Below are 24,403 nucleotides of genomic sequence, written 5' to 3'. Positions count from 1 at the left end.
ACCTCCTTAAACAGAAAAAACTACAATGTTGTCAGATATACATGACAAAGAAAGAAAAGAAGCACTTTGGATTATTCACTTCCCATCGAGCGCTGTACCAGTTCAAGTCGATACAGCTTGTTTTTAACTTGAGGCTGAGCCACGGACTTCAGACATGCATTCATCCTTTCTCACTCCAGCTCTGGTCAGTTTGCTTTTCATCCATAAAGTACCAAATGTGGAAGGGGCGGAGTCACTCCTAAGTAACACTTTAAAATATCTTTTAATATGCTTTTAGGGGGAAATTAGTGCTACAAATTCTTTTTTTTTAAAAAAACATCTGGTCCCGCTAATGTGTAAAACAATTCAGACAGAAAAAAAAACATGTCAATGCCATCCATTTAGCCAATCAAATGAAAGCTGGAGTACCTGGTTGTAAACCTGAAGATCTCTTTGTTGTACATTCAGTAAATGGAGAAATATTTTTATCAATCTAACATGGAGAAAAAAAAGCCTTGACGATCAAAACTTAAGAACGTTGACAACTGGTTTATAAGTAAAAAAAAAAAGAAAAATCCCTCTCAGACAACAGCTAAATTTGAATGAAAGAAGTTTAATATAACACAAACAGATGGTGGAAAAATGAGATGCACGAGTGACATATTCCCTTCAACACAACAAGAACGGGGGAAATGGGTACTTGCAAGCTAGTCGACCGCTGAACACAGTGACGGTGTATATGAGTAAGCCAAGATTATGTTTCAACATACTGTATGATGGGGAGGGAAGGGGAAGGGGAGGGGGTGGGGGTGGGGGTGGGGGGCTAAAGCAGAGGGCGGAGGGGGCTGTCCAGAGGGCTACTCCTCGTCCGAGGAATCCCTGTCGAAGTTGTAGGCCATGAAGAAAACGTCGGGTCGAGGAGGGACGAGGGCATGGCCCGGTTTCACAATCTCAAAGCCCAGGAAACTGAACGTACGCACCAGTTTAGCTGGAAGAATCACAGTGAGGCAGAAACGTCAGATGAGGCAAAAAATCATTTGGCGTTTCTGTCTTTTCAAAATGAGACGGGTGAGCTGAGGGCTCCGGTCGGCACCTACCACGATCATCTCTGTTCTTGTAAAAGCAGACAAACACGCTAATGACTTTCAGATGTTCCTCGGCGTACTCCAGGAGAGCCGCAAAACTGAGGAGGAACAGAGGGCAGCAGGGGTTAGACAGCGGAAAACACGCAGCACAACACCGCCCGCAAATAAGGGGGCAAAATCTCAGACATTTCCCATAAAATATATCCCTCACCTCTCCTTGCTGCCTTCAGGAAGCGGGTCAAGAGGTATCTCCACGTAGAGTGCACTGCTGTGCAAGACAGCGTCCCACTCCACCGTCTTGGAGATGGTGGGACGGCTTTGGAAGTGGAGTATCCCCGGGCGACCGTTCTCTGCAGGCTCCTCCGTTACAGTCAACCTTCGGTCCTGGAAACGACAGAAACAACGACGACGTGTTTGAAAACAGCTGCCGCTCCCGGCAATGAATGCCTCGAATGCCTCGCTTTTGTGTTGCAGCGTCTGATGGTAAGAGCAATGATGTGGCAGCTTGAGTGTGGATGAAAACGTCCGTTCAACTCATGAGTAAACAGACTGCAACCGAGTCGTTTGGCTGGGAATTGTTTCAAACTGGGAAAACATGTTTTCACACAGGAGACTGTGTGTGTGTGTGTGTGTGTGTGTGTGTGTGTGTGTGTACTTACTGAGTAGAGTGGCCGAGCTGAAGGAGTGTGATCCCGTGTGCCATTCCCTCGCCCACCTGGGATCTTCAGTGGTGGGTGAGGGGCATCAGGAGCACCACAGAGGCCCTGGGCTGCGGGTACTACTACAGTGCAGGGAAAGACTGGCAGAGGAGGGGACAAAGATCAGAATCAGCACGAATAGTGACCAGTTTCTGAAATCCAACCTGTTTTCTGTCATTTATGTAACTGCTAATGGAACATGGAGCAAATATCAACATCACGGCAAGATAATCCCATTTTTTTTTTTTTTTACAACTCCATTATGTAAGAGCGGCATGGCGGTGTCAGGTGGGAAAGGCCAGAGATCCGATGCGGAGGGAACATCACAAGCACTTGCAAAGACCTGTTTTTGCCCATGTTGTCTTGTCCAATGCTGCTTCTGCCATCCAGAATCACAGTCAGTGCCCTTATGGTGTTGTGATAAGATGCCAATTTTTTTTAATGCACTGCTGTGAAACAGTCCACAGCATTCATATTTACAAAAAAAAGCATTCCTTTCCCATTTGACAAGAATGCTTCTGAAATTAGGTTCCGTTTTTTCGAGGTGTATCCCCTCAAACCTACCACAGCGCAACACTGAAAAACACAAAGAAAACGATGTTTGCAAAAATGAGAACAGGACTAGTTTTTCGAGTCCTTTAAAATATATATATACATTTGCTTTGTCAACACAGGACTGCGTTGACAAAATTAATGTCAACACAACCTTGAAAAAAAAAATTCTATACGTGAATACAAAAATGATCCAAGTGATATAACCCCGTTATACAGTTATAATATGCGGATGGAGCGGACACAGAAAACTGGCGTTTTAAGCCGGAGGCTAACAAATATTGACACAGACGAAGAATGTTCCACTCCGTGTCCCTGAACGCCTCGTTCCTCCCAGTGCACCCCCTCCACCCCCGCCCCTTCTAAAAGGCTGCTGCGGTAACGCAAAACGCTCCTCTTGCGTAACAATGATCATCAATATGGTGACCTCATGAGGTGAACGTGGCCAGAAACGTGCCCAGCTGACGGCGTTCCCGGCGGATTCAGACCCGCAGTTGCCGATGCTGCAGGCTGGGTGGGGGATAATTTCTGGTCGACGGGGGCAGAATTAGCTCCTACGGGAACGCCTAGTTCGCGATGCGTTCGGTATGTTGTTGACGAGGCCAGTGTAGACTTAAAAAAACAAAACAAAAAAAATTATGGGGGGCGCACAAGTCATGTAGGTCTTTGGAAAAATTACTATTTCTAACACGTTGGTGCACACAAGACAAATTTAAACATGTAAACAGTTCTAGTTTCGGCAGTCACGTTGTTATTTAAATGCCCTGGCAAGCCTGACTTCTGGCCTGTCGCTTGTCCTGTTTACATACACCGCAAAGGAAAATGCGTTAACCCCCGACGAAGGTTGTCTCAGACCAAGAAAAAAGAAAAAAGAAAAGGGTATCCCGTTAGCAACCTAGCGCAGATACAGTGACGTACCACAATTTTTTTTTTCCTTCACGGAGACAACCGAACGCTAACAGGCTAGCTGACATTAGCGACAGCTGCACCAAGTTATCTCTCGGCTATCAATAAAATCTCATAATCTCCATTCATCTCGCCCCCAAAATAGCAAATATAAATTCTGCGATACACCTTCCAATAACATAAAACACTGGTACACGAGTCTTAAAATCTAAACCCCGGTATTTACAGTTGAATATACTTCGCTTCCGCTTTTAGAGGCCGCTAGCGAGATTAGCCTGGTCACCCCTCCCCCACAGCATAGCTCGCTGATAGCAAGTCGTCTCGAAACGGTTTACTTACTTCCCAATCATGTCACAGATACCACTACTTAAGTCCGCCATGTTTGAATAATACTGCTTTTTCCCTTCCTTTTCGCGAGCAAAGCAATGACTGTTTAGGATCCGCTGGAGGTTGGATTTTACCATCCGGCCTCGGGTAGAGACACGAGCGGCTGACTGTTCTCTGCTATGCTCAGCTGGGTAGTGGTCGGCTGGACGGCGGAGCTGCAAGAAAAGACAGGCTGTCAAGTCGTACGTCATGCACGTAGGCCATTTCCGTTCGAATGTTTAATTGACTTCAAGGTTAAAGTCAGGCTGTCGACACTCATTCGCCCGACACACGAAATGAAACATGACAAAAAAAACAAACAAAAATGACTAAACTGCATTTAAAACATGATAAAGACGATGACTAAAAACATTAAATTACGTTTTAAAAAAATCATTTCAAATCAGTGTGGCCATATTCAAAGAGTATTATAGCCTCCCTCGTTAGTCATTCAGAAGTGAACAACCTTTATTTTGATAAAAGAAAACTACGGATCCGAGCTATGCAGTAAATGAACCTACTTGAAGCTTTACACAATTCCTCACAAGCTAATGCTAACCTAACATGCTAATCGCTGTAAAAAGCTAATGAGCGCAAACGTTCACTTGACGTGACCTTCGACCACATTTACAGCGTTTTGTCGTCACTAACGGGAACTTGTCGTCGTAATGTTGCAGATATAATGCACTTAATGCCAAAGTCCGCGTACATCTAGATATTTAAAACAAATAAAATTAGTTGCATACTTAAGCTATCATACTTATGTGGAGCGTCCAATTTAAAAAGCAGATATGACCAAAACAGCAACACAGCCTTTGATCGCTATACCGTTTGAATACTGCTGTTGCAGTAGTACAACATATATTTACATCCTGATTATTGCAGAATGTTGTTGTTTTAATTTCGTCTGCTTTGCAATTGAATCGGTATGACAGACTACGTCATAAGCAAAGTTGTTTTACGTGAAGGAGCAATTTCTTGAGTTCCGCACAAAGTAGACTAATCCTCTATCCATTTGTGAGAATCCCTCATAATTTTAAAATACATGATTTTTTTCTTCAGTTTTGATTAAAACTATTTAGATTAGAAACATGACATGGTTTGACCAAAGCCATGGATGTAATACCCATATAAGTAATGTGAAATGAAAAGTAATGTTTAATGAAAATAAAATGCAATGTCTATTTCCTCCAAAAGATGGCGACAAATCAATTGTTTTCAAGTCTAATGACACTTAACGCTGTCGTCGGGGTTAATGGGGCCATTTTATAATCGTTTCTCAATCCCTCTCAGGCTGAATTTGCGAAAATTTCACAAGACTTGACACACATAAACAGCCTATACATGAGGTTGTGATTGCTATGGTGCGTCAAGGCCACTTGTCGAAATACCTACAATCGTCTCCGGCACTAATCTCTGGATAATTAATGGTAATAATAGCTGACTGCTTCTTTTTTTTTGGCAGGTATCAATTTCTTAATTTTATGATTAAACCTAAAATATCTGGAAATATCCTAGCAATCTTTAATAAGAGGGACACGGCATTCCCAAGCTGCTAAGGACGTCAACCCGTGTCGTTTTATTGGCCTTAAACGACATACTTTGATCATTTACATAAAAGTTGCATTGATGCAACGTTCCCTTTGAAGGGCCTCGGAACAAGAAGTACATAAATCCATTTCTATGCCTAATACAGTCCGTTTATACATTCGTGCATAGGGCGACAAAGAAGTCTCCTTAAAGCCTGTCTGGTTTTCTGCTTCGCTATTTCCCCCTTCGCGCTTCGCACGTCCTCGCTTTCAATTGAGTTTGTCCCTCGGCGCGATCGGTCGTACCAGGAAAAAGGAGGTTGGGAGGCGAGAGAGAGAGAGATAGCGAGCGAGCGAGAGAGTGGGGGCAGTAGGGGAAAAAAGGAAAAGCGACGCCTGAGAGCGACGCTCGCAGCTGATGTACCGCTGGCTCGAAAAATGGAGAGCGACACCACCGTCAGGCGAATAAAGCCGTTCGGCAACGCGCACAGCTTCGCGCCGTCGGACAAGGACACGAGCTGGCAGCGCTGCGGGAACAACGGGTACAACGGCGACCCGAAGAGGAAGCCCGACGTGAGCCTGTACCTGCTGCGGGAAGGGCCGGCGGCTTCCCTGGTGTCCGTGTTTATTTTGGCGCTGTGGGCACTCGTCCACTTGTCGCTACAGCAGCTCGTCATTGGGAAGCCCACCGGTGACTTTAACGCCGTCAGGGCAAGGTGAGTTTCCGTGTGTCCTCCACCACCCTCACCCTCCTCGGTGTCCCTCTGTGTGCAGCATGTTTCGGCTAACGGTGTGTAAGGAAGCCGCCGCTAACCTTTCCTCCAGTTTTTGACGACAGAGACGCCTAGAAACCGTCTCCACTGCCTCTCCACCCTCCCCCTCCAACCTCCTTACCTGAGGTGGAGGCGGACAGGTGCTCCGAGGATCCGTTACCGTCACGTTAGAAAGGTGGCCATCGGTCTCTGTTGTGCTGAGTAATCCTACAACATGTCAAAGAAGCTCCGCGAATTTAGAAAAACTAACAACACACAAACAAACAAACAAACAAAACAAACAAACAAAAAAAAAAACCCCGCCACGAGTTTGAGTCATGACATTAGAAGGGTTAAGTTGTTCTTAAAAGTAGTGAGTCAAACCCGTAAGACCGAGTCCAGGACATAATGTAGAGGAGACCAAGACCGGGGCAGACTGTCAGACTTTGTACCCTGGTGTGAATTGCTCATCATCCAAACATTTCAATTGTCATTCCTACATTCAATGGACAACCAGCTCCAGTTTTCCCCTATTTGTTTGATATGGAGTCTTTTCTTTTATAGTGTATTAATACAGTGGAGTAAATAGCATATGCTAGTTATTACATTGTCATCATATGTGTATGTGTGTGTGTGTGTATACATACATAAATGTATGTATATATATATATATATATATATATATATATATATATATATATATACCTCGTATATATAATATACCTTTTTTATATATACATATATATAATTTAAAGGGTTTAAATGTATATGGGGTTTTACTGTGTCCCCTATACTCCTTCAGTTTGCATGAATAAAAGTCAAAACATCAGACGGCAATATTAACAAGACTAATATCCAATCCATTTTCAACACCTGCTTCTTCCTGCACTCAGGGTCACTGGGGTCTTCTGTCCCAGTTGTCATAGGGCAAAGGCAGCGTGACACCCTGGACAAGTCGCCACAAACAACAATTCGCTCTCACACATACACTCACACTTACAGTAAATTTTGATTTCCTAATTAACCTCAAGTGCATGTTTTTGCACTGTGGGAGGAAGCCGGAGAACCCGGAACACAGAGAATATGCAAATTCCATGCCGGGAATCGAACCCACAACCCTCTTACTGTGAGGCGACAGTGCTAACCACTGCGACTCCTCGCCTCCAAGACTAAAAAATACACTTTAATTGATGGAATCCAATTTACCCTAAAAAATAAAAAAAAAACACAGCCACAATAACGTAACCAAATGCATGAAAACGCTGCCTGCATATTGTGCCTCTCCAGATTAGAAGAGAGAAAAAAGTGAAACACGAGTGTCCTAATGCAGCCTTTCATCAAGTTTCCAGCCCCGATGAGGAGAGGCGGGGATTATTGCGCTGAGTGCCAGGCTCGCTCGGCCACAGTTGCTCATGCAAATGTGGCCGCACGGTGGGATTTGCCATCGTTTGGCTGGTTGCTCCGTGAAAATGAGTCAGGCGTGCAGCATTTGAACTGATTAGGGCTCTGAACTTCTTTGGCCACAGTCTTGGCCTTGGTGGGTCTATTTGCTGCCAGCTCTGATTAATAGTGTGAGCCCGGTCATAAAAACCCACGGCGCTGCTGTAGAAGCAGCAGCAGCAGCAGCAGCAGCAGCAGCAGCAGCAATATGGACGCTCTGTCATGTCATGTGGTCCCACGTTGTTGGCCCGAGGGGGTTGGGGGGCGGACCAAAGTTAGTCAGTTTAATCCAAGACCCCCCTTTTTTTCTAGACGGCTTTGAGCTCCAGCTTGAGTGCGGCTCGAATTTCTGACCGTCTGCGTAGTTCACGTATATATTTTTAGCTTGAACAGCAGGAGCATATTTTGTTCTTTAAACAAAATGTTCTTCATTTCCTGTCTCCGTTTCCTCCGATTTACAAGAAAAGGAGAGCCGTGCAGACAGTGCATCCAAATCAGTGACTCTGCAAACGCGGCTGCAATGAGCTAATCTTGTATTGCCATCAAGAAAGGGGTCACACGGAGGCAGTTAGATGACATTAGAATGGTGTGAGTGAGGAACAAACCAACCAATCTGACGGCACTGGGTCTTCCTCAGGCAGCACCTGGAGCAGATCACCAGCGTGGGGCCGCGGCCGGTCGGCAGCCACGAGAACGAGGTCCTGACGGTGGGCTACCTGCTGAAGCAGATCGAAAGCATCCGTGCGGAGACGGCGGCAGGGCCCCACCAGCTGACGGTGGACGTGCAGCGGCCCACCGGCACCTTCTCCATCGACTTCCTGGGGGGCTTCACCAGCTTCTACGACCGGGTCACCAACATCGCCGTGCGGCTGGAGCCCAAGGGCGGCGCGCAGCACCTCATGCTGGCCAACTGCCACTTCGACACGGTGGCCAACAGTCCAGGTACGAGAGGTTTCCGTCCCCCCTCCACTCTTGGGATGATTGGCCAGGGAAAGTTCTTGGACGTTTGCCTGCAAACTCTGTGAAAATTGCCAAACTCGTGGCAAAATCGGTGCCACTCACTCCACTCAGCTCCTCTCCACTTTCATTTTTCCTTTAGTTTTCATTGTTTTTTTTAAACAGGAAGTAATAAAAAAAAAAATCTAATCCAACACACGAGATAGTTCCAGCATCTGTTGATCATCAGCAGCTCGTGGCCGTATGCAGCCATGCATGCGTGAAGTTGTTTTTTTATTTTCTTTTTGTTTTTTCACTGGCTACACCCAAGTTTTCCCAAGCTGCACATTTGCACAAAAAGCTCGACTGGCAACAGGAAACCGACCCTAAGAAGGTGCGGACCAGGAAAGCACACACACACACACACACACACACACACACACACACACACACTCACGCAGCTGCCTGCTGGGCTCTTGATGTCCTGGAATTGTAAACATTTAGCATGGAATGGATTAAAACAAAAACTTGCGTAAAGCAAACATTGGCTGCCTCCTACGTGTCGCCGTCTGCATATCTACAACTCTGTGTGTGAAAGAGTGAGCGGCAAAGAAATTTAAATTGACCCTTTTTTTTCTCAGTTCAAATGCAAGTTTTGTGCGTTTGAGGAACCTCTACTTTGAACTGGAGTAAATTCTACCAGAGCTTTTGGAGGAACTGGTTTGATATGAAAAAAAAAAAGGTTCCCAGACAGCGTGAGAGGCTCCACCCGAATGCACTGAAGCGAGTAAGCTGCAGCACATGATGCGTCGGCGCGGCTCGCTGTTCTGTTCTTCTGCAGTTCTTTCCCCTGCCATGCAATCTCAGCAAAGTCTCCTTCTGGCCAGCGACGTGTGTCTAATCTCGGCCTCACATGATCACTTCATTGTTTTTTTTGTTGTTTTGTTTTGTTTTTTATTTCAGCGGTCACACTTCCTCTCCGTTTATGCACGCGTCCCAATGCAGCCGTGCGACCAGACCACAGGGGTGCACTCTGGCTGCGTTCAGACTGCAGGCGAATTGGATTCAAATCCGATTCCTTCTCAAATTTTTTCCCGGCTGAAAAAAACGTTTCCAGCAAGTGTCCGAATGTGAGCTGGCCCTGTTCAGACTGGGCCACATTATCGACCCATCTGACAGGTTGCTGTAGCAACGACATCGGAGCGGAGGCGTCGTCCAGCGCAGCGTGTAGTGAGGGTTCAATCCGTTTGGCAAAAATCAGATTTCATGTGATTTGTGACTGTTCAGACTACAAAAGAGCCTGGATGGGCTAAAAAAAAAAAAAAAAAAAAACGTATTTTGGCCGGCAGTCCAAACGCGGCTCTCGTGTGTGAACGTCAGGCCGGACCAGAGCTCGATTCAGCCCGACTCGACTGTTGCAGCGTTTTGCTTCCCCTCCCCTAAGGCGCCAGTGACGACGCGGTGAGCTGCGCCGTGATGCTGGAGGTCCTCCACTCTCTGGCCAACCAGTCCACTCCTCTTCACCACGGCGTCGTCTTCCTCTTCAACGGAGCCGAAGAGAACATCCTGCAGGTGAGGACGGCCGACGTTCCGCCGCTGCGACGGGACAGTGCCGAGATTGTCCTTCGGCACGGATTTATCCTTTTCCCCCTAATTCTTTGTGGTTGTTGTCCTTCAGGCCAGCCACGGCTTCATTACCCAGCATCCCTGGGCCAAGCAGGTGCGAGCCTTCATTAACTTGGAAGCCGCCGGCGTCGGCGGCAAGGAAGTGGTTTTCCAGACAGGTACGGCGGGCGCACCTGGCCGTGCAAATCGCTCTGGTGGCGTGTTTGTTAGCACCTTCTTCCTCATTGTTTGTTTTGCATAAGCTTAAACTAAATGCCCTAAAAACCCCTAAAGCACATCCACAATCTTCGCTACTCTCACAGAAAATGTTTTCTATTCGCACATTTGCTGATAAAACCACTTTAAATATTGCACACCGGGCCTTAAAGTGTTTGAGCTTGTCGCAGCCAGTGCGATAAAAACAAATGCTTTCTGTCAACGGGGATAATTGATTTTATTGTCGGAACCCAGGAAGTAAGATAAGTGTTAATATCTGTAATATTACAATGCCCTCATTTCTTGATCCTTGATGACTACGATAAGGAAAAACACAGCAGACTTTATTATCCCCCCCCCCCCCCCCAAACAAAAAAAACAATTTGTCTTGTGCAAAAGCCCTGATTGCTGCTACAGCGTGCGTGATGGAATTAAAAGACAACAACTGTTTCAAGACTCAAGAGATTGAGAGTAAGGACAAAGGATTTACCGTCTTCCAGGGCCGGAGAACCCGTGGCTGGTCCAGGCCTACGTCCACGCTGCCAAGCACCCCTTCGCCTCTGTGGTCGGCCAGGAGGTCTTCCAGAGCGGCATCATCCCCTCCGACACCGACTTCCGGATCTACAGGGACTTTGGCAACATCCCAGGTAGGCACTGAGCCCGCAGTGAGTTAAGACGTTAACAGCTTTCTCGCCCGTTTTTAAACGGCCGTTCGTTCATCCGTCCCCGCAGGGATCGATCTGGCCTTCATTGAGAACGGTTTCATCTACCACACCAAGTACGACACGGCCGACAGGATCCTCACCGACTCCATACAGAGAGCCGGTAGGTGCCAGATCAAACCCAGGAACTTTGCACGCACCCGGAAGCGAAAAGACTCGACTGCACGTTGCGTACAGTCGAGTCTGAGCTACGTCTCCATCAAGGACGGAGGCTGCAGCAGATTGCAGCGGCTGTCAACACCGTTTTCCCTGTCGCAGACGTAAACACGCGCCGTCCGTCTGTGCTTTTATTTTCTTGCCTGCTCAGCACTCTGCCAATCTCATTATTTCACCTTGAAGTGAGGAAACGCCAACGCAGTCGCTGCCCTTGTTTCCCTCACGCGCGCCTGCGTTGGTGGAGATGTTTGGCCTCATGCAGCACAGAATCCAGTCACTCAACCAACCTGAGGCAACCAGCCTTCATCACTCCTCATTCTCATCCTCTCCCTCTTCCTCCTCCTCATCTTTCACCTCTTTCTTCTCCTCTTCATCCTCCTCCTCCCCGAACTTTGTCCTCTTCCTCCTCTTCCTTCTCCGTCTTCCTCCTCCATGTGCCTCCTCTTCCTCTTCTCCCTCCTCTTCCTCCTCCATCTTCCTCCTCTATCTTCCTCCTCTTCCTCTTCCTCTTCCTTCTCCATCTTCATCCTCTTCCTTCTCATCCTCCTCCATCTTCCTCCTCTATCTTCCTCCTCCATCTTCCTCATCGAACTTCCTCCTCTTCCTCCTCCATCATCCTCCTCTTCCTCCTCCATTCTCATCCTCCATCTTCCTCCTCCATCTTCCTCCTCTATTATCCTCCTCCATCATCTTCCTCCTCCATCATCCTCCCCCTTCTCATCGTCCTCCATCTTCCTCCTCCTCCTCAGCTCCTGGACATCCCTCCGCTCTCCATCGTAGTCATGAATAATTGCCGAGAGCAAAAGTGAGATTTCAGATGGAGGAGGGAGGTATTTTTAGTCGGCGGAGGACGACGACGACCCTCAAAGGTGGTGCGCAGTGCCGATGCAGAAACACGCCGGCCAGTCGACCAGTCGACCAGTTGACCAGTCAGTCTGCCAGTCAGCCAGTCAGCTGACTGACTGACCAGCCACTCTGCTGCAAACCTGGCCGGCACGGAGCTCAGGCGTAAACATTTGGCGCGGCGCTTTGAATGTTACGCAAGCCAGCGGTTGGCACACGACTGTCAGTGTGTGAATCTCAGAGCGTCGGGACTGGAAAGTTTTCACAGGTCCCACAGAGCAGAATTGTCTGGCCGGGGCGCTTCAGCCCCCCCAGACGGGAACAAGTAGATGCTGTGAGCTCCGTTGTTTACACTTTCAAGGCCGCTGCGAGCATACCAGGCGGAAGAACAATGCAGCTTTGTCCCGCCTCTCTCTGTCCGTCTCTCTGCGTGTGTGTGTGTGTGTGTGTGTGTGTGTGTGTGTGTGTGTGTGTGTGTGTGTGTGTGTGTGTGTGTGTGTGTGTGTGTGTGTGTGTGTGTGTGTGTGTGTGTGTGTGTGTGAGAGAGAGACAGAGCCGCTGCTGCGCTGCTGACAAATGAAACTTTCGCCCCGAGGCTGCAACACAATGACCTACAGATTCTTCTCGCCTGCAGCTTCCTCATCAGCGTTCGGCGTTGTTGAAAAACGTTGATGACAAAATCCTGCGTGTGGCCTTTACGCTGGCTGCTGTGCAACTGTTGTGTAACAGTCCGCAGGAAGAGCCGCGTGGCCTATAAATCACATTGCCGTCCTCCCATGTAGACAAACGTTTTCGGACACCTTTGAAATTTTACTTTAGTTTTTTTCCTTTTGTGTGTGTTTTAAAACATTTGGCTGCAACACCGGGAACTCCAACCAATAGGAGAGATTTTTCTTGCACCGCGGATGTGTTGCAAGGGACACAGTGATCTTGCTGAAACACGCAGTTCCGAGCTGGACGGAACAGCCAAGCACGTGCGAGCATGCGGCCGAATGTTGGTGACAGAGCACTAAAATAAACTGCACTGACTTGGAAATTTAAGATTCTCACCGCAACACAGCAAATGCACGGGGGTGTCCGGAACCTTTTTTTCCCCCCACGTCCTCCCTCCTACCGCACCGCTGCACAAAACCGCCGTGCCGCTTCCCCTTAACGCCGCCGTGACCTCTGCGCTACGTGACCTCCTAGCCGAAGCTGAGCGTCACCGGCCTGTCACACTTCCTGTTTTATTTTTTTTCTCAGGGGACAACATCCTGGCCGTGCTCCGCCACCTGATGATGTCGGACATGCTGGCCGACTCGTCCGAGTATCGCCACGGCAACATGGTGTTTTTCGACGTGCTGGGCGTGGTGGTGGTGGCGTACCCGGCCCGCGTGGGCACCATCCTCAACTACGTGGTGGCCACGGCCGCCTTCCTGTACCTCGCCAAGAAGGCCTCGCTGCCGGGGAACGCAGGTATGCCGCCACTTCCTCTGCCCAGGATTTATGTTTTGCCATTTCCTGTCCTGGGTTTTGTGTGTGTGTTGCACGCTTCCCCCCCTTTGCTGTTCAAAGGGCTGTTGTTGTTTTTTCTTCTATTCATACGTATGCTTGCATACTGCTTGTTCTCTCGCCGACGAACCATGATTTATCTTTGAAGATGTTTCATTGTTGCACAGAATGCAAAATTCTCTTAAATTCCCCATTTGTTGCACTTTTACTGTGCGATAAAATTCTGGAAATCCTGTCAAGGCTAAAAACGCCTCTTTCCAAGAAGAGCCGTGAAGCCGTTGGGGAAAATCATTTGTGCAAGGATAAAAAAAAATAGTCCAGATCTTACTGTTTATTACTCAGGGGGGCGCTACGTCCGGGACCTGGCCTGCGCCACTGGCGTGGCCCTGCTGAGCTGGTTCATCGCCCTGGTGTCGGTGCTGATCGTGGCCCTGGTGGTCACCCTGCTGGGCCGCTCCATGTTCTGGTACACCCACTTCTACGCCTCCATCTGCCTGTATGGCACCGCCGCCACGGGGAAGATGATCCTGGTGCACACGCTGGCCAAGAACTTGTACTTTGGAGTAAGCGAGTTCCTTTGACGTTACTTTGAAAGTGCAACTAATGAGTCGCTAAGGTGTGTCATCATCGCGCCCTGTTTTTCTACCTGGCCCGGTTTTTTATTGCACGGTGAGTCATCATATTCTAATCGCTCGTCTGATGTTACATTATGTCAGCGCGATCATCTCAAGGGATTAAAAGGTGCGTCGGGTTTTGAAATTTAAACCAAGATGAAAGAAATGAAGCGCAGATGTTTTGTAATATACAACTTGATGAAGCTACTTTAGATTTACAACTTTATATATAAGTTTACACTACCAATCAAAAGTTTGGACACTTTCTCATGACTATTGACATTACAGTTTCTCACTGAAAGCATCAAAACTACGTATGAACATACATGGAGTTATGTAGGAAACAATAAAAGTGCAAACTAAAACATTTTATATTTAAATTCTTCAAAATAGCCATTTCATGAAAAGCATATTTAGTGGTGGTTTTAAGGTGTTTTTATTTGCTGCATAATTACATATATCTTGCTCATATATTTGATGTCTTCAGCATCTAGCTGCAGTGTAGAAAGTTGTAAAAAAAAATAAAAATAAAATGCATGAGAAGGTGTGTCCAAACTTTTGACTGGTAGTGTACTTATATATTAACTTTGTTTTTCGGGACAAGAGTGAAGTGAATGATGTGGAAAGTGAAACAACTCCACATCATGAATGGATGGAAGTTATAAACTGAGTGTAAAAAAGATGGATATCGTCAGTCAGGCCCGACGGCCGAAGGCTGAAATATGATCTGTGCGGACGCCAGAGGAATGTTGACCGGCCTGAATCAGATTAAAATCTCTAACCGTTTTTTTTTTTTTTTCTTTTTTTGCATTAAGCAAAAGGGTTTTTTATGTATTTGCTCTGAAAACAAACCTAAGCCCGTCAGACGTTTTACGTCCCCCTTTAAAACATTTCTCCCTGTGATTAATCGCCTCCTGCTGCGCGTATTTAACGGCGGCTTAAGTGCACAACGGATCGTCGGTGATTTACCCGACGTGGCGTCAGAGTCACCGGGCCGCCGGGCGCCGCCGGCCGATCCCGCCGTCTCGCTCGCGGTTTTCCAGAGGACCTCGTGCTCCTGCAGCGGAAGCCTCCGTGGCGGACCGGAGCCGCCAGTTGCACCCGGAGGCAGTGGGCCAGAGTTCACAGCACGGCCTGTGCATTTATATTTTTCATGTGTGTTTTTGGTAAACACGAACGCTTATCTGGAGCGCGTTGACTCTTCACGGCCGTTTTGTTGGACAGACGCAGCATTCTGCCCGACAACGCTTGCCTTCAAATCCACCCCTGAGCTGACAAGAGTTCATCTTTGCCCTCATTGTGTGGATCCCCCCCCCCCCTCCCACTTACAAAAGAAAATGCCAAAAGTGAGCGAGTGGAATTTTTTCGCTGAATGCCCGAGGTTTTTTCTGTTTCACCGCTTCAACGTTGGTCTTTTTCTCTTTTCTAAAGAGGCGGAACATTCCCTGGCAGTCTTCCATAACTCTTCTACGAGAAGGAGTTTAGCCAAAGAGTTTTTTTGGAAATGTGAAATTCAACGTGTAATGCGCCGATGTTGATCAATGGCAATTACCTGGGAATTGTGGTTTCAATTGCAAAAAACGAAAGACCTCCAAAAAGTTTTGTTTTGCCGTCACATGCGAAAAGTTGTACAGATTTTTAAAAAAGGAAGCCTTTGTTATTTGCAAATTGTGAAACGAATGAAATACATCTCTCACCTGCATTCTTGCAACAACAGCAAAACAGATGAGTCGCCACATCAGCCTCCTAGATGGTCAACATTTACTGTACAGGAACAGAAAAACAGATAATTACCTTTATTGTGCAGGATTTCTTGCTCTTCGCGCTGCTCGCCGGCTCCTCTCTGACGTCGCTTGTTCCCGTTGTGGCCGTGTTGCGTGCAGGGCGTGCGCCTGGTGGAGCTGGGCGACCTCTACTTCGACGTCAGCCTGCTGCTGTGGTGCTGCAGCCTGGTGTGGCTCACCCAGCAGGGCCTGTGCTCGGCCTACGTGCCCATGCTGATGGTGGCCTTCCCGCTGGCCACCCGCCTGCTGCTGGCCAAAGAGTTCAAACACAGAGGTGAGGACGCCTCCGCCTGGACCCTCTCGTTTGCACCGCTGTGTGTGTGTGTGTGTGTGTGTGTGTGTGTGTGTGTGTGTGTGTGTGTGTGTGTGTGTGTGTGTGTGTGTGTGTGTGTGTGTGTGAGAGAGAGAGAGTGACCTGGCGTATGTGTTTTTTTTCTTCTTCTCCTCCTCTCTGCAGGAGCATCGATGAAGTACAGCATGCTGTACCTGCTGGGCCTGGCGCTGCCCTACGTCCACTTCATGTTCCTGGTGTGGGTCGTCTTTGAGATCTTCACCCCCATCATGGGTCGCAGCGGCACCGAGATCCCCCCCGAGTTGGTGCTGGCCTCCCTGGTCACCCTGACAACCATCTTCCTCTCCTCCTTCTTTGTAAGTGCATCTATTGTAGGGGCCGCACTCCAGCTGGTGCCTCGTCTCGCTTGATTCACTCGTCCCTCTGGTCTCTCCCAGCTGCACTTCATCTACCTGGTGCGGAGCACCAAGTGGATCCTGGCCGCCCTGGGCTCCGCCTTCCTCGTCATGTTCCTCCTGATCTCCAGCGGCCTCCTCTTCCCGTACTCGGGCAGCCCAGACAGCCCGCGGCCCAAACGGATCTTCCTGCAGGTGAAGAGTCACAAGAAAAATTCTCACCTGGAAATAGTGTTGGAGTGCTCGAGAGTGGTCTTGGTCTCAAGGGCCCCAGTCTCGTCTTGGGCTCTAGATTTTTGACTTCTAAACCCTCAACAGCAGAGAAGGTTGGGCGGCGCTAACGATACATTTTGGGTTTTTTTCCCCCTCCGAACTGCAGCACACCACGCGGACCTTCTACAACCTGCAGGGCCAGGTGGAGAGCCGCGACTCGGGCCTGTGGATCAACAGCTTCGACTACACGGCCATGCAGCACATCCAGCCCCACGTGCCCGAGATCAACGACAGCGTGCGCACGCACTGCCGCGAGGACCAGCCCTTCTGCGGCTACCCCTGGTTCCTGCCCGTCAAGTTCCTCAGCAAGTCAGTGGCGCCGGGAGTTTTCACCGCCGTCGCTCTCAGACGTTGCCGAGCACTTTGAAACTCTGACGCTCTGCGCTTGTGGTTGTTTCTCGCAGGAAGAACTGGTACCTCCCTGCTCCCGAGGTGTCTCCCAGCTCCCCGGTGGAGTTCAGCCTGCTGTCCAAGGAGGAGACCAGCTGGGGCACGGTCAAAATGACCTTCAACGTGAAAGGTGGGGATTAGGGATGTTAACAATGAATCGATGACTGATTAATTGTCGATTAAGAATTTAATCGATTAAATAGAATTAGTCGCAATTAATTGAACATTTTTTACAGGGGTAGTTAATGTCATTATAACAGTGTAGTGGCAGGAAAGAGCAATTCACCTGTAGATACTCTGATGGTCATCATATACGTAGAATAAGTTACTTTTAAAAAAAAGTTGAACTGTGACCCATTAGAAGTCAACTTAAAGTCAGAGGATAAATGTTAGGGGTGTTTTTATTGTTCTCTAATTCATGCACTTCATTGTGAAATTTAGGTTCTCAGGAAAAATCGCTGCTGATCAATTAATCGTTAATCGATCAATAAGGTCAATCAACTAACGATTAACAAATTAATCGATCATTTGCATCCCTAGTCGGGATGCCTGCACAGCTCCATAGATCCCCTAACATAGACAGCAGGTCACTGTTGAACTTCACCAGTTCCAGTTTGGAATTTAAGGGAGTTAGTTTTCACATTGAGGCCAAAGGGGCAAAACTGTTGATGTTTGTCCTGATGTTTCTTTGCCCCCCCCCACCGAACCCCTCTCCCCCCCGCACTTTGGACTCTTTGACAACATTTCCCATCAGAATGTAAAACTGATGGGACGGCAGACTGATGTCCAACGTCAGCCATCAGTCTGCTGGTGAACAGCAGGAAGTCAAAGACTCAGAGCAGCCACGTTGGTTTCTGCATTTTTGACAGATTTGAAGTTAGACGTCGATGATTCAGTGCTTTGCCGTGCTTTGGTGAGGGTTTGACAGACCTCCTCCTCCGTCCTGCGCAGGTCCGAGTCACATGTCCCTCTACCTGATGCCTCACCGGGGGGCCAGCCTGTCCACCTGGTCCTTCGGGGACGGGACGCCGCAGTTCGACCTGAGCGGCGAGTACTTCGTCTTCTACTCGCACGGCCTCGACGCCCCCACGTGGACCTTCTGGTTTGAGATCCAGGTAAAGGAACAGGCTGTGCTTCCCTGGCGCTCGGCCCGGCCCGGCCCGCCCCGAAAACTGAACCGTGTTTCTTTTGCAAAGCGATTCTTTTCCTTGCCCAGGTTGCCTCCATGTGTTCCAGACGTCGCCCTGGCAGATCAGCGGCTCGACTCTGCGGGAGATTAGCTCCTGCTGGGACCGCGGCCGCACGGCAGATTAGAATTTTTTGAATTGTTTTAACAATCCAGCCCTGAGTTCAGTCCAACCCGGTGACCTTGCTCACCAAGGCCGTTACGTAAGATTTTAACACGTGCAGGCTTGAAGGTCTAAAGGTGGAGAGTTTTCACACAGGCTTCGTCTGGGATTTTTTTTTTCTGTTTTTTCCTATCAAAACTTTTCACACCACAAAACAGACGTATCGACCAATCATGTGGCCTCTGTGGGTCAGGCCTCACAGCGGGCATCAGTAAAGTGACTCAAACACCAACTGGTTTGAAGTCGTCTGTGAGAAGGTGGAGATCCTTCCGTCCGCGCAGGAGGAACCAAAACCTTCTGAGTTTCCAGTCAAAAACTCGGTTTTACTTTCTCAACATGCTTTTCTTTTCACTGGCTCCGTTCTCATTACCCCTAGAATTGCGCAAAACCTAAATATTGCAATAAGAAGCGGGACATGGAAACACCTAAACTTCAAAAAAACTCTCAAATATTGCTAGGTTTTTACGCTCTCGTGAGATGGGGCGAAAAACTTTAATCTCGTTCTCTTCCGTGTCCCTCTACCCCCCACCAGCCGCCCCGGGACCCCGACCCAGCAGGCCCCGAGGGGATGATCTCCGTCGCCATCTCCACCCACTACTTCTTTGGCCCGGACCAGCGGACCCCTCAGCTGGACGAAATCCTGGCCAAGTTCCCCGCCTGGACGTTCCCTTCCTACTGGGTCAGCACGTACGACATGTACCGATACTGAGGGCGCCACACGTCAGCCAGCCGGGGGGGGGGGGAGGTCGAGGAAGAAGAGGAGGAGGAGGAGGAGGAGGAGGTGGTGAAGAGAAGAGAGAGGGGATGAGGGTGATGTGTCAGGAGCTGCTGAGATGAACTGAGCAGCAGCAGCACAATTCCCAGACTGGCCTCTCTGGCGCCCCCTGTCAGCCAGACAGTAACAGCACTCTAACACACACACACACACACACACACACACACACACACACACACACACACACACACACACACACACACACACACAGTCCATGCTCCCTGCCTGAGAACCCCGTCACTGTGTCAGTAGGCTTAGTAGCGAAGGGGGCGGGACAACCGGTCACGGAACCGAGCCGGGCCGAGCCGAGCCGACGGCGCTGAAGACTAACTGGCCGTCTGAAGGCGGCAGCAGTCGCGGCGGCGGCCGTGCCGGGACCCTGCACTCACTCCCCCCCGTCCTCCTAGAAGGGAAGGGGTTCGGATTTTTATTTTTCTACTTAATCCATCGTGCCTTTGCTTTTGCTCACCTCCCTCCTCCCTCTCTCTCTCACCGCCTTCCTCCCTCCCTCCCTCCCTCGCCCGCCCTCACCGTGTCAACACTTCCTGCTCACACGTGGCGTAGCCGACCTGAAAGTGCGACTTGGACGACTCTCTTTCGATTTGCTCGTTTGTTCGTTTTTATCGTTCACATGTTCGAACAGCGGTTCAAAAAAATTCAGGTTTTGGGCTCAACGAGACCGCAACTGAAACTTTATGGCCTTTTTTTGTTCTTTTAAAAAAAAACAACAACACAACAGTGATGCAACTCCAGGTTCACTCGGGGTAGCGGGAGTGTGTCTGGGGCTGAAGGTGCTCTCACTGTCACACACACACACACACACACACACACACACACACACACACACACACACACACACCACACACCCCCCTTTTCCTCCCCACTGTCCCTACTGTGCTACAAAGTCGTTTACAGCAGCACTGAACTGGTCGTAGCGTTTCAATTGACTGGAGGAACCTTTAATGAAGGGACGCTAAACTTTTTACGTGTTGTTAATTCGGTCATTGGTTGCAGTCGGTCTTCAGTTTCTGCTTCTTGAAAAGTCGTCCTTGGACGTCATAAGAAGCCTGAAGCTGGGAAACTGTTTTTTTAAGCTTTTATCAAATTTTTTTTTTTTAAATTGGGGTTTTTAATTGAAACTGAATAAAGGAAGAACTTTCTGGAAAACAGACACCTTCTTTTTTAGAACGTGTGGGATGAAATTTGAAGCATTTTCTTACTGGATCTAATCGCACACATGTTGTAAGTAGTAATGAACCATTCGTGTTAAAATGACATATAATTCTGTATCGTCACCGGTTTCGGTACTGAACAAACCACACTCAAAAAAAGGATGTCAAAACTGATGGATAAAAGGAATGAAAAAAACAAACCAAAAGCATCACCAGAGCCAGTGGTCAGAAATTGTCACGGCTTTAACCTTTACTGTGCAAATTTGTTCGGAATTGATTAACTTAAGCCTGTTGAATTTTGACCCGGGCTGCTGCAGACAGCTTCGTACATTCATTTCACATGCATTTCTTTCTTTCTTTTTTTCTTTTGGTCCCAAGCTGGACTATCACAAGCATAATCCGCTTTTTATGACCTATTTTACACCACTAATCCTCAATAGATCCCACGGGGGCATCATGTGACGGTCGGGGTCGGGTCAGAGCAGGAATGGACGTGCGGTCGAGAAGGGCTTTTCTTCTTCTTCTTCTTCTTCTTCTTCTTCTTTTTTTTTTTAAATAAAAGTCTCTCCTGAAGAAAAAGATTTGAATTGATGCGACTCTCGCTGAGAACAAAAAAAAAAAAAACTCGATAGGAGCGAGGACGCCGCACGTCGTCAAACCTGCGCAACGATCAACAAACTGCTTCTAACGTGATTTGATTTTGCGATGTCATCGCCACCAAGCCTGCTGTCTGAGCTGTGGCTCCGCCCCCTGGTGGAGACTGTGTGCACTGAGCGGAACTCCCGTTTCTTGACACAAAATGTTTACTGACGTGGACGCCGACCGCTCAGCCCTGCACGTTTTTCTTGTTTTAAATGTTTCTATTTTTTCTTCTCTCCGGTAGATGAATCAAACCTTAAAAGCATCACAGCCTTTAACAGCACTGGAGGGGTAGGAATTGTTGAGCTTTGTGCAACTTGTGGGGCTTTTGCTTGTACCACGTGATGTTGGCACATATGGGAGTCTGCTCATTTGAAACGTTTTTTTTTTTTTTTTTTTTTAAGTGGAGAATTAAAGGTCCCCTATTATGCAAAACCCACTTCCTCATTGTCTTCTAACCATCAAACTGTCCCCAACCAGTCAGTGAACTTCCCAGAAAAGACAAAAGACCCATTTGTTGCATCTTTTGCTTGTTCCACTTCTGTCTGTCCCTGTGTGTGTGTGTGTGTGTGTGTGTGTGTGTGTGTGTGTGTGTGTGTGTGTGTGTGTGTGTGTGTGTGTGTGCGCATGCTAAAAAGGCACAGTTTGGGACCTAGGAGCCCTTTGTGACATCACAAATAGCTCAGAGGGCTCTGAGTAGTATCAGTTTTTTTTTAAGCAAACAGAGAGCTAAATTAGAACTGGTGGGACGTTGTGGAAGGCAACTCCACTGGAGCCTGTGGTGAAAAGTCACGATCCAAACAAGGGACTTTTTAAAAGTTCCAAGTGAAGCCGTTCAATTTGGAGTTGCAACAGTTCCATGTGGCTCCTCCGGGGGGAGGAAGTCCATGTTGTGATGCAACCAAAAGCCCCAGAAGGAGGAAGAAATTTCAAACCAGAGCTTTTGTTATGAGACCGACTGTTTCATGGAACTTTTTTCAGTAAAAAAAAAAAAATCAAAAAAATTCACAGCTTCCCGTTAAATGATCGCATCGTGGGTAAATATTTCTGCTTCGTTGACTCGAAGAGTTTTCTTGTTTTTTTTTTCCTGAGCTATTCCATCGCCTTCAGTTCACATCACGCTGGCTGCCACTAGTTGGTGGTTACCCATTGTTTTAACGAGACTGACGAGACACTCACGTGATCTGAACCCTGAATGTGCTTTCTACTCTTTGTGCAGAGAGCAAACGTAGACGAGCTAGACTTTTAAATTATTCCAAACGGTCAGACGCTGAGTCGTCGGGACACGACGGGGGGCGTGGGGGATGCAGCCGTCGGGGGTGGTGGGGACAAAAAAAGAAGGTGCTGTGGTAGTCGTACGTCGAGAGAGAGGGGGGGGGGTGTTTATTAATAGCTTTATTAATAATGTAACTTAGTATTTTTGTAAGAGATTAATTGTCAGAGTGGCGTTCCGTTCTAATTTGTCTCAGATGTCTTCAGCCGGCCTGTACCAGAGCTGCTGAAGCCAGAACTGAAGGAACTGCTGTAGGAGAGATGTTTTAACACTGTGAAAATGGCTCATCCACACACACACACACACACACAGCGAGAGAGCCGCTTGACATACTGTAGAGAATTCTTTTTTTTTCCCAATAGGCTTAGGGAGCTTACAAGAAGTCACTCAGTAGAGTAATGTATTAATGTAGCTGGGTTGTGATTGTGAAGCTGAATAATTGCTGTTCAGTGGTGTTGTTCTTCAGAGTCGGGGGGGGGGGGAGAAAAAAAAAATTCAATCCACCTGCCATATCAGTCTGATGGATTCATTAACTCCGGGATGCACGAATGTCTTAAAATTGAAATTTGTTTTCAACCTTTTGTTCTGTTCATGGTCCATCTGTTGTGTTTGTGTCTCTCATTCCTTTTTTTTTTTTTTTTTTTTTTAACTCTTAGGTTTCTGTATAATTTTTTTTTAAGAAGGTCCCGTGTTTTGCAAAACTCACCTCATTCATGTTTTCTGACAAGAATTTTTATGTCTCATCCTTTCTTCCCGTTGATGCTCAAAACATCGACGATTGTGGAAAGCAGCCTGTTGTCATCTTGTGATGTTTAATATGGGACCTCATTGATTTTGACTTTTAATGACCTGTAAATGTTAATTTCCTGATTTTTAACTTTTCTTTTTTGTGGGGTTTTTACTAAATGCTATTCTTTGATTTCCATTTGAAACCCATTGATTCAGACTGTTGCTATTGGGGTTAATCTGGTTACAGGGTAACTATCTGGGAAATGGAATGGGACGATTTTACATTATGCAAAGGACGAAGAAGAAGCTTGAATTAAATTAGCATCTGTATAATGATTAAAACGCTTCTTACTTTTCACAAGTGGTAGTGGTGTCGCCTCTCTTGTGTTCCATCACTGCACCTGCTCACAGCAAATCCCATCACGTTTTAAAAATAATTTATTGGTCTCTATGTACAAGGAAGGCAAAAAAATAACAGAAGTAGAAAATCCAAACATGAGTAGAAAAGGCAAATGTACAAGAAGAGAGGATGTTTACACTGCATTGTGGACATCTGCTGCTTCAACTTCGAGGGGAAACGAGCAATGCTTGCAGTACTGTACACTGGGGCGGAGGGGGCGCTGTGACCGGCTGCCCCCTCGCCACAAAAAACATCCGCAATATTCATTTCCCTAGGAAATTGTCTGGTATGCCGTCGGCATCAGCTGGAGCGTGGACACGTGTTTCTGATGAGAGGGATGGTTGTGACTGTGTGTGTGTGTGTGTGTGTGTGTGTCGGCCACTCTGTCTGGATCAACTACTTTTAAACAGAAGGCCTCTGGACGTTTAGGTCTTTGGTCTGTTGTGTTACTGTATTTTCAAGTCAAGTCAAAACTATTTAAAAACAAAAGCCAACAGTGCAGCAGTGTAGTGTAGTGGGGTTGTGTGTGTGTGTGTGTGTGTGTGTGTGTGTGTGTGTGTGTGTGTGTGTGTGTGTACAAGAACAGTGCATCAGCAACACCACTGCGCCGTCCCATCATTTTGCCCTTTTTCCTGTGAGTGAGTGCTCCGTCGATACAGGCAGGTCGTAGAAAATACAGGAAAAACACCCGGAGCCGAATCATCATCATCATCATCATCGTCATCATCGTCCAAGTCAAGTCAAACCGAGTCCAAAAATAGAATCATCTGTAAAACAGATTTTGGTCTGTCATGGGGGTCCTAAAAACCAACCAGGTGGAGAGCATTTAAAAAAACAAAAAAAAAACAAAGCTAAGTAACATTTTTAAAAAACATTGCACAACGTAATACTGACGCGTCTTTGAGATTTTTTTTTTCTTTTTTGCCTTTCTAGTGCTCGACAGCCCAAAGAAATCTTTAAAGTGAAGGAGAATGTCATCAGTGATAAAATAAAAAAAAAAACAAAGCGACAGTTCAGTTCATAAAGCCAATAAATAATAATA

The 24,403-nt window shown here is 47.5% G+C and overlaps 2 protein-coding genes across 2 annotated transcripts; one reads left to right on the top strand and one right to left on the bottom strand.

Moving 5' to 3' along the window:
* Nucleotides 1–774: 774 nt before the first annotated feature.
* oaz1b (ornithine decarboxylase antizyme 1b) lies at nucleotides 775–5,122 on the bottom strand. The gene is given in 7 exon segments (XM_076044811.1): nucleotides 775–967; nucleotides 1,077–1,162; nucleotides 1,276–1,448; nucleotides 1,724–1,810; nucleotides 1,812–1,863; nucleotides 3,560–3,762; nucleotides 4,982–5,122. Coding segments are annotated over 6 exon segments (654 nt in total). The 5' UTR covers nucleotides 3,685–3,762; nucleotides 4,982–5,122; the 3' UTR covers nucleotides 775–836.
* Nucleotides 5,123–5,292: 170 nt separating this feature from the next.
* On the top strand, nucleotides 5,293–21,344 carry ermp1 (endoplasmic reticulum metallopeptidase 1). The gene is made up of 15 exons (XM_076044807.1): nucleotides 5,293–5,831; nucleotides 7,945–8,249; nucleotides 9,688–9,815; nucleotides 9,922–10,027; nucleotides 10,565–10,711; nucleotides 10,797–10,889; nucleotides 13,028–13,240; nucleotides 13,619–13,839; nucleotides 15,774–15,948; nucleotides 16,132–16,322; nucleotides 16,404–16,556; nucleotides 16,741–16,943; nucleotides 17,039–17,154; nucleotides 17,976–18,139; nucleotides 18,906–21,344. The coding sequence occupies exons 1-15, from the start codon at nucleotides 5,554–5,556 to the stop codon at nucleotides 19,080–19,082; spliced, it is 2,670 nt and encodes an 889-aa protein (XP_075900922.1). The 5' UTR covers nucleotides 5,293–5,553; the 3' UTR covers nucleotides 19,083–21,344.
* The last annotated feature ends 3,059 nt before the right edge of the window (nucleotides 21,345–24,403 follow it).

This window comes from Nelusetta ayraudi, unplaced genomic scaffold (genome assembly GCF_046127955.1).
Source record: "Nelusetta ayraudi isolate G7.1 ecotype Tasmania unplaced genomic scaffold, CSIRO-AGI_Nayr_v1 ptg000083l, whole genome shotgun sequence".
Taxonomy (NCBI): Eukaryota; Metazoa; Chordata; class Actinopteri; order Tetraodontiformes; family Monacanthidae; genus Nelusetta; species Nelusetta ayraudi.
The sequence above is the reverse complement of the archived record's forward strand: the minus strand, read 5'-3'. Positions and strand labels throughout refer to the sequence as shown.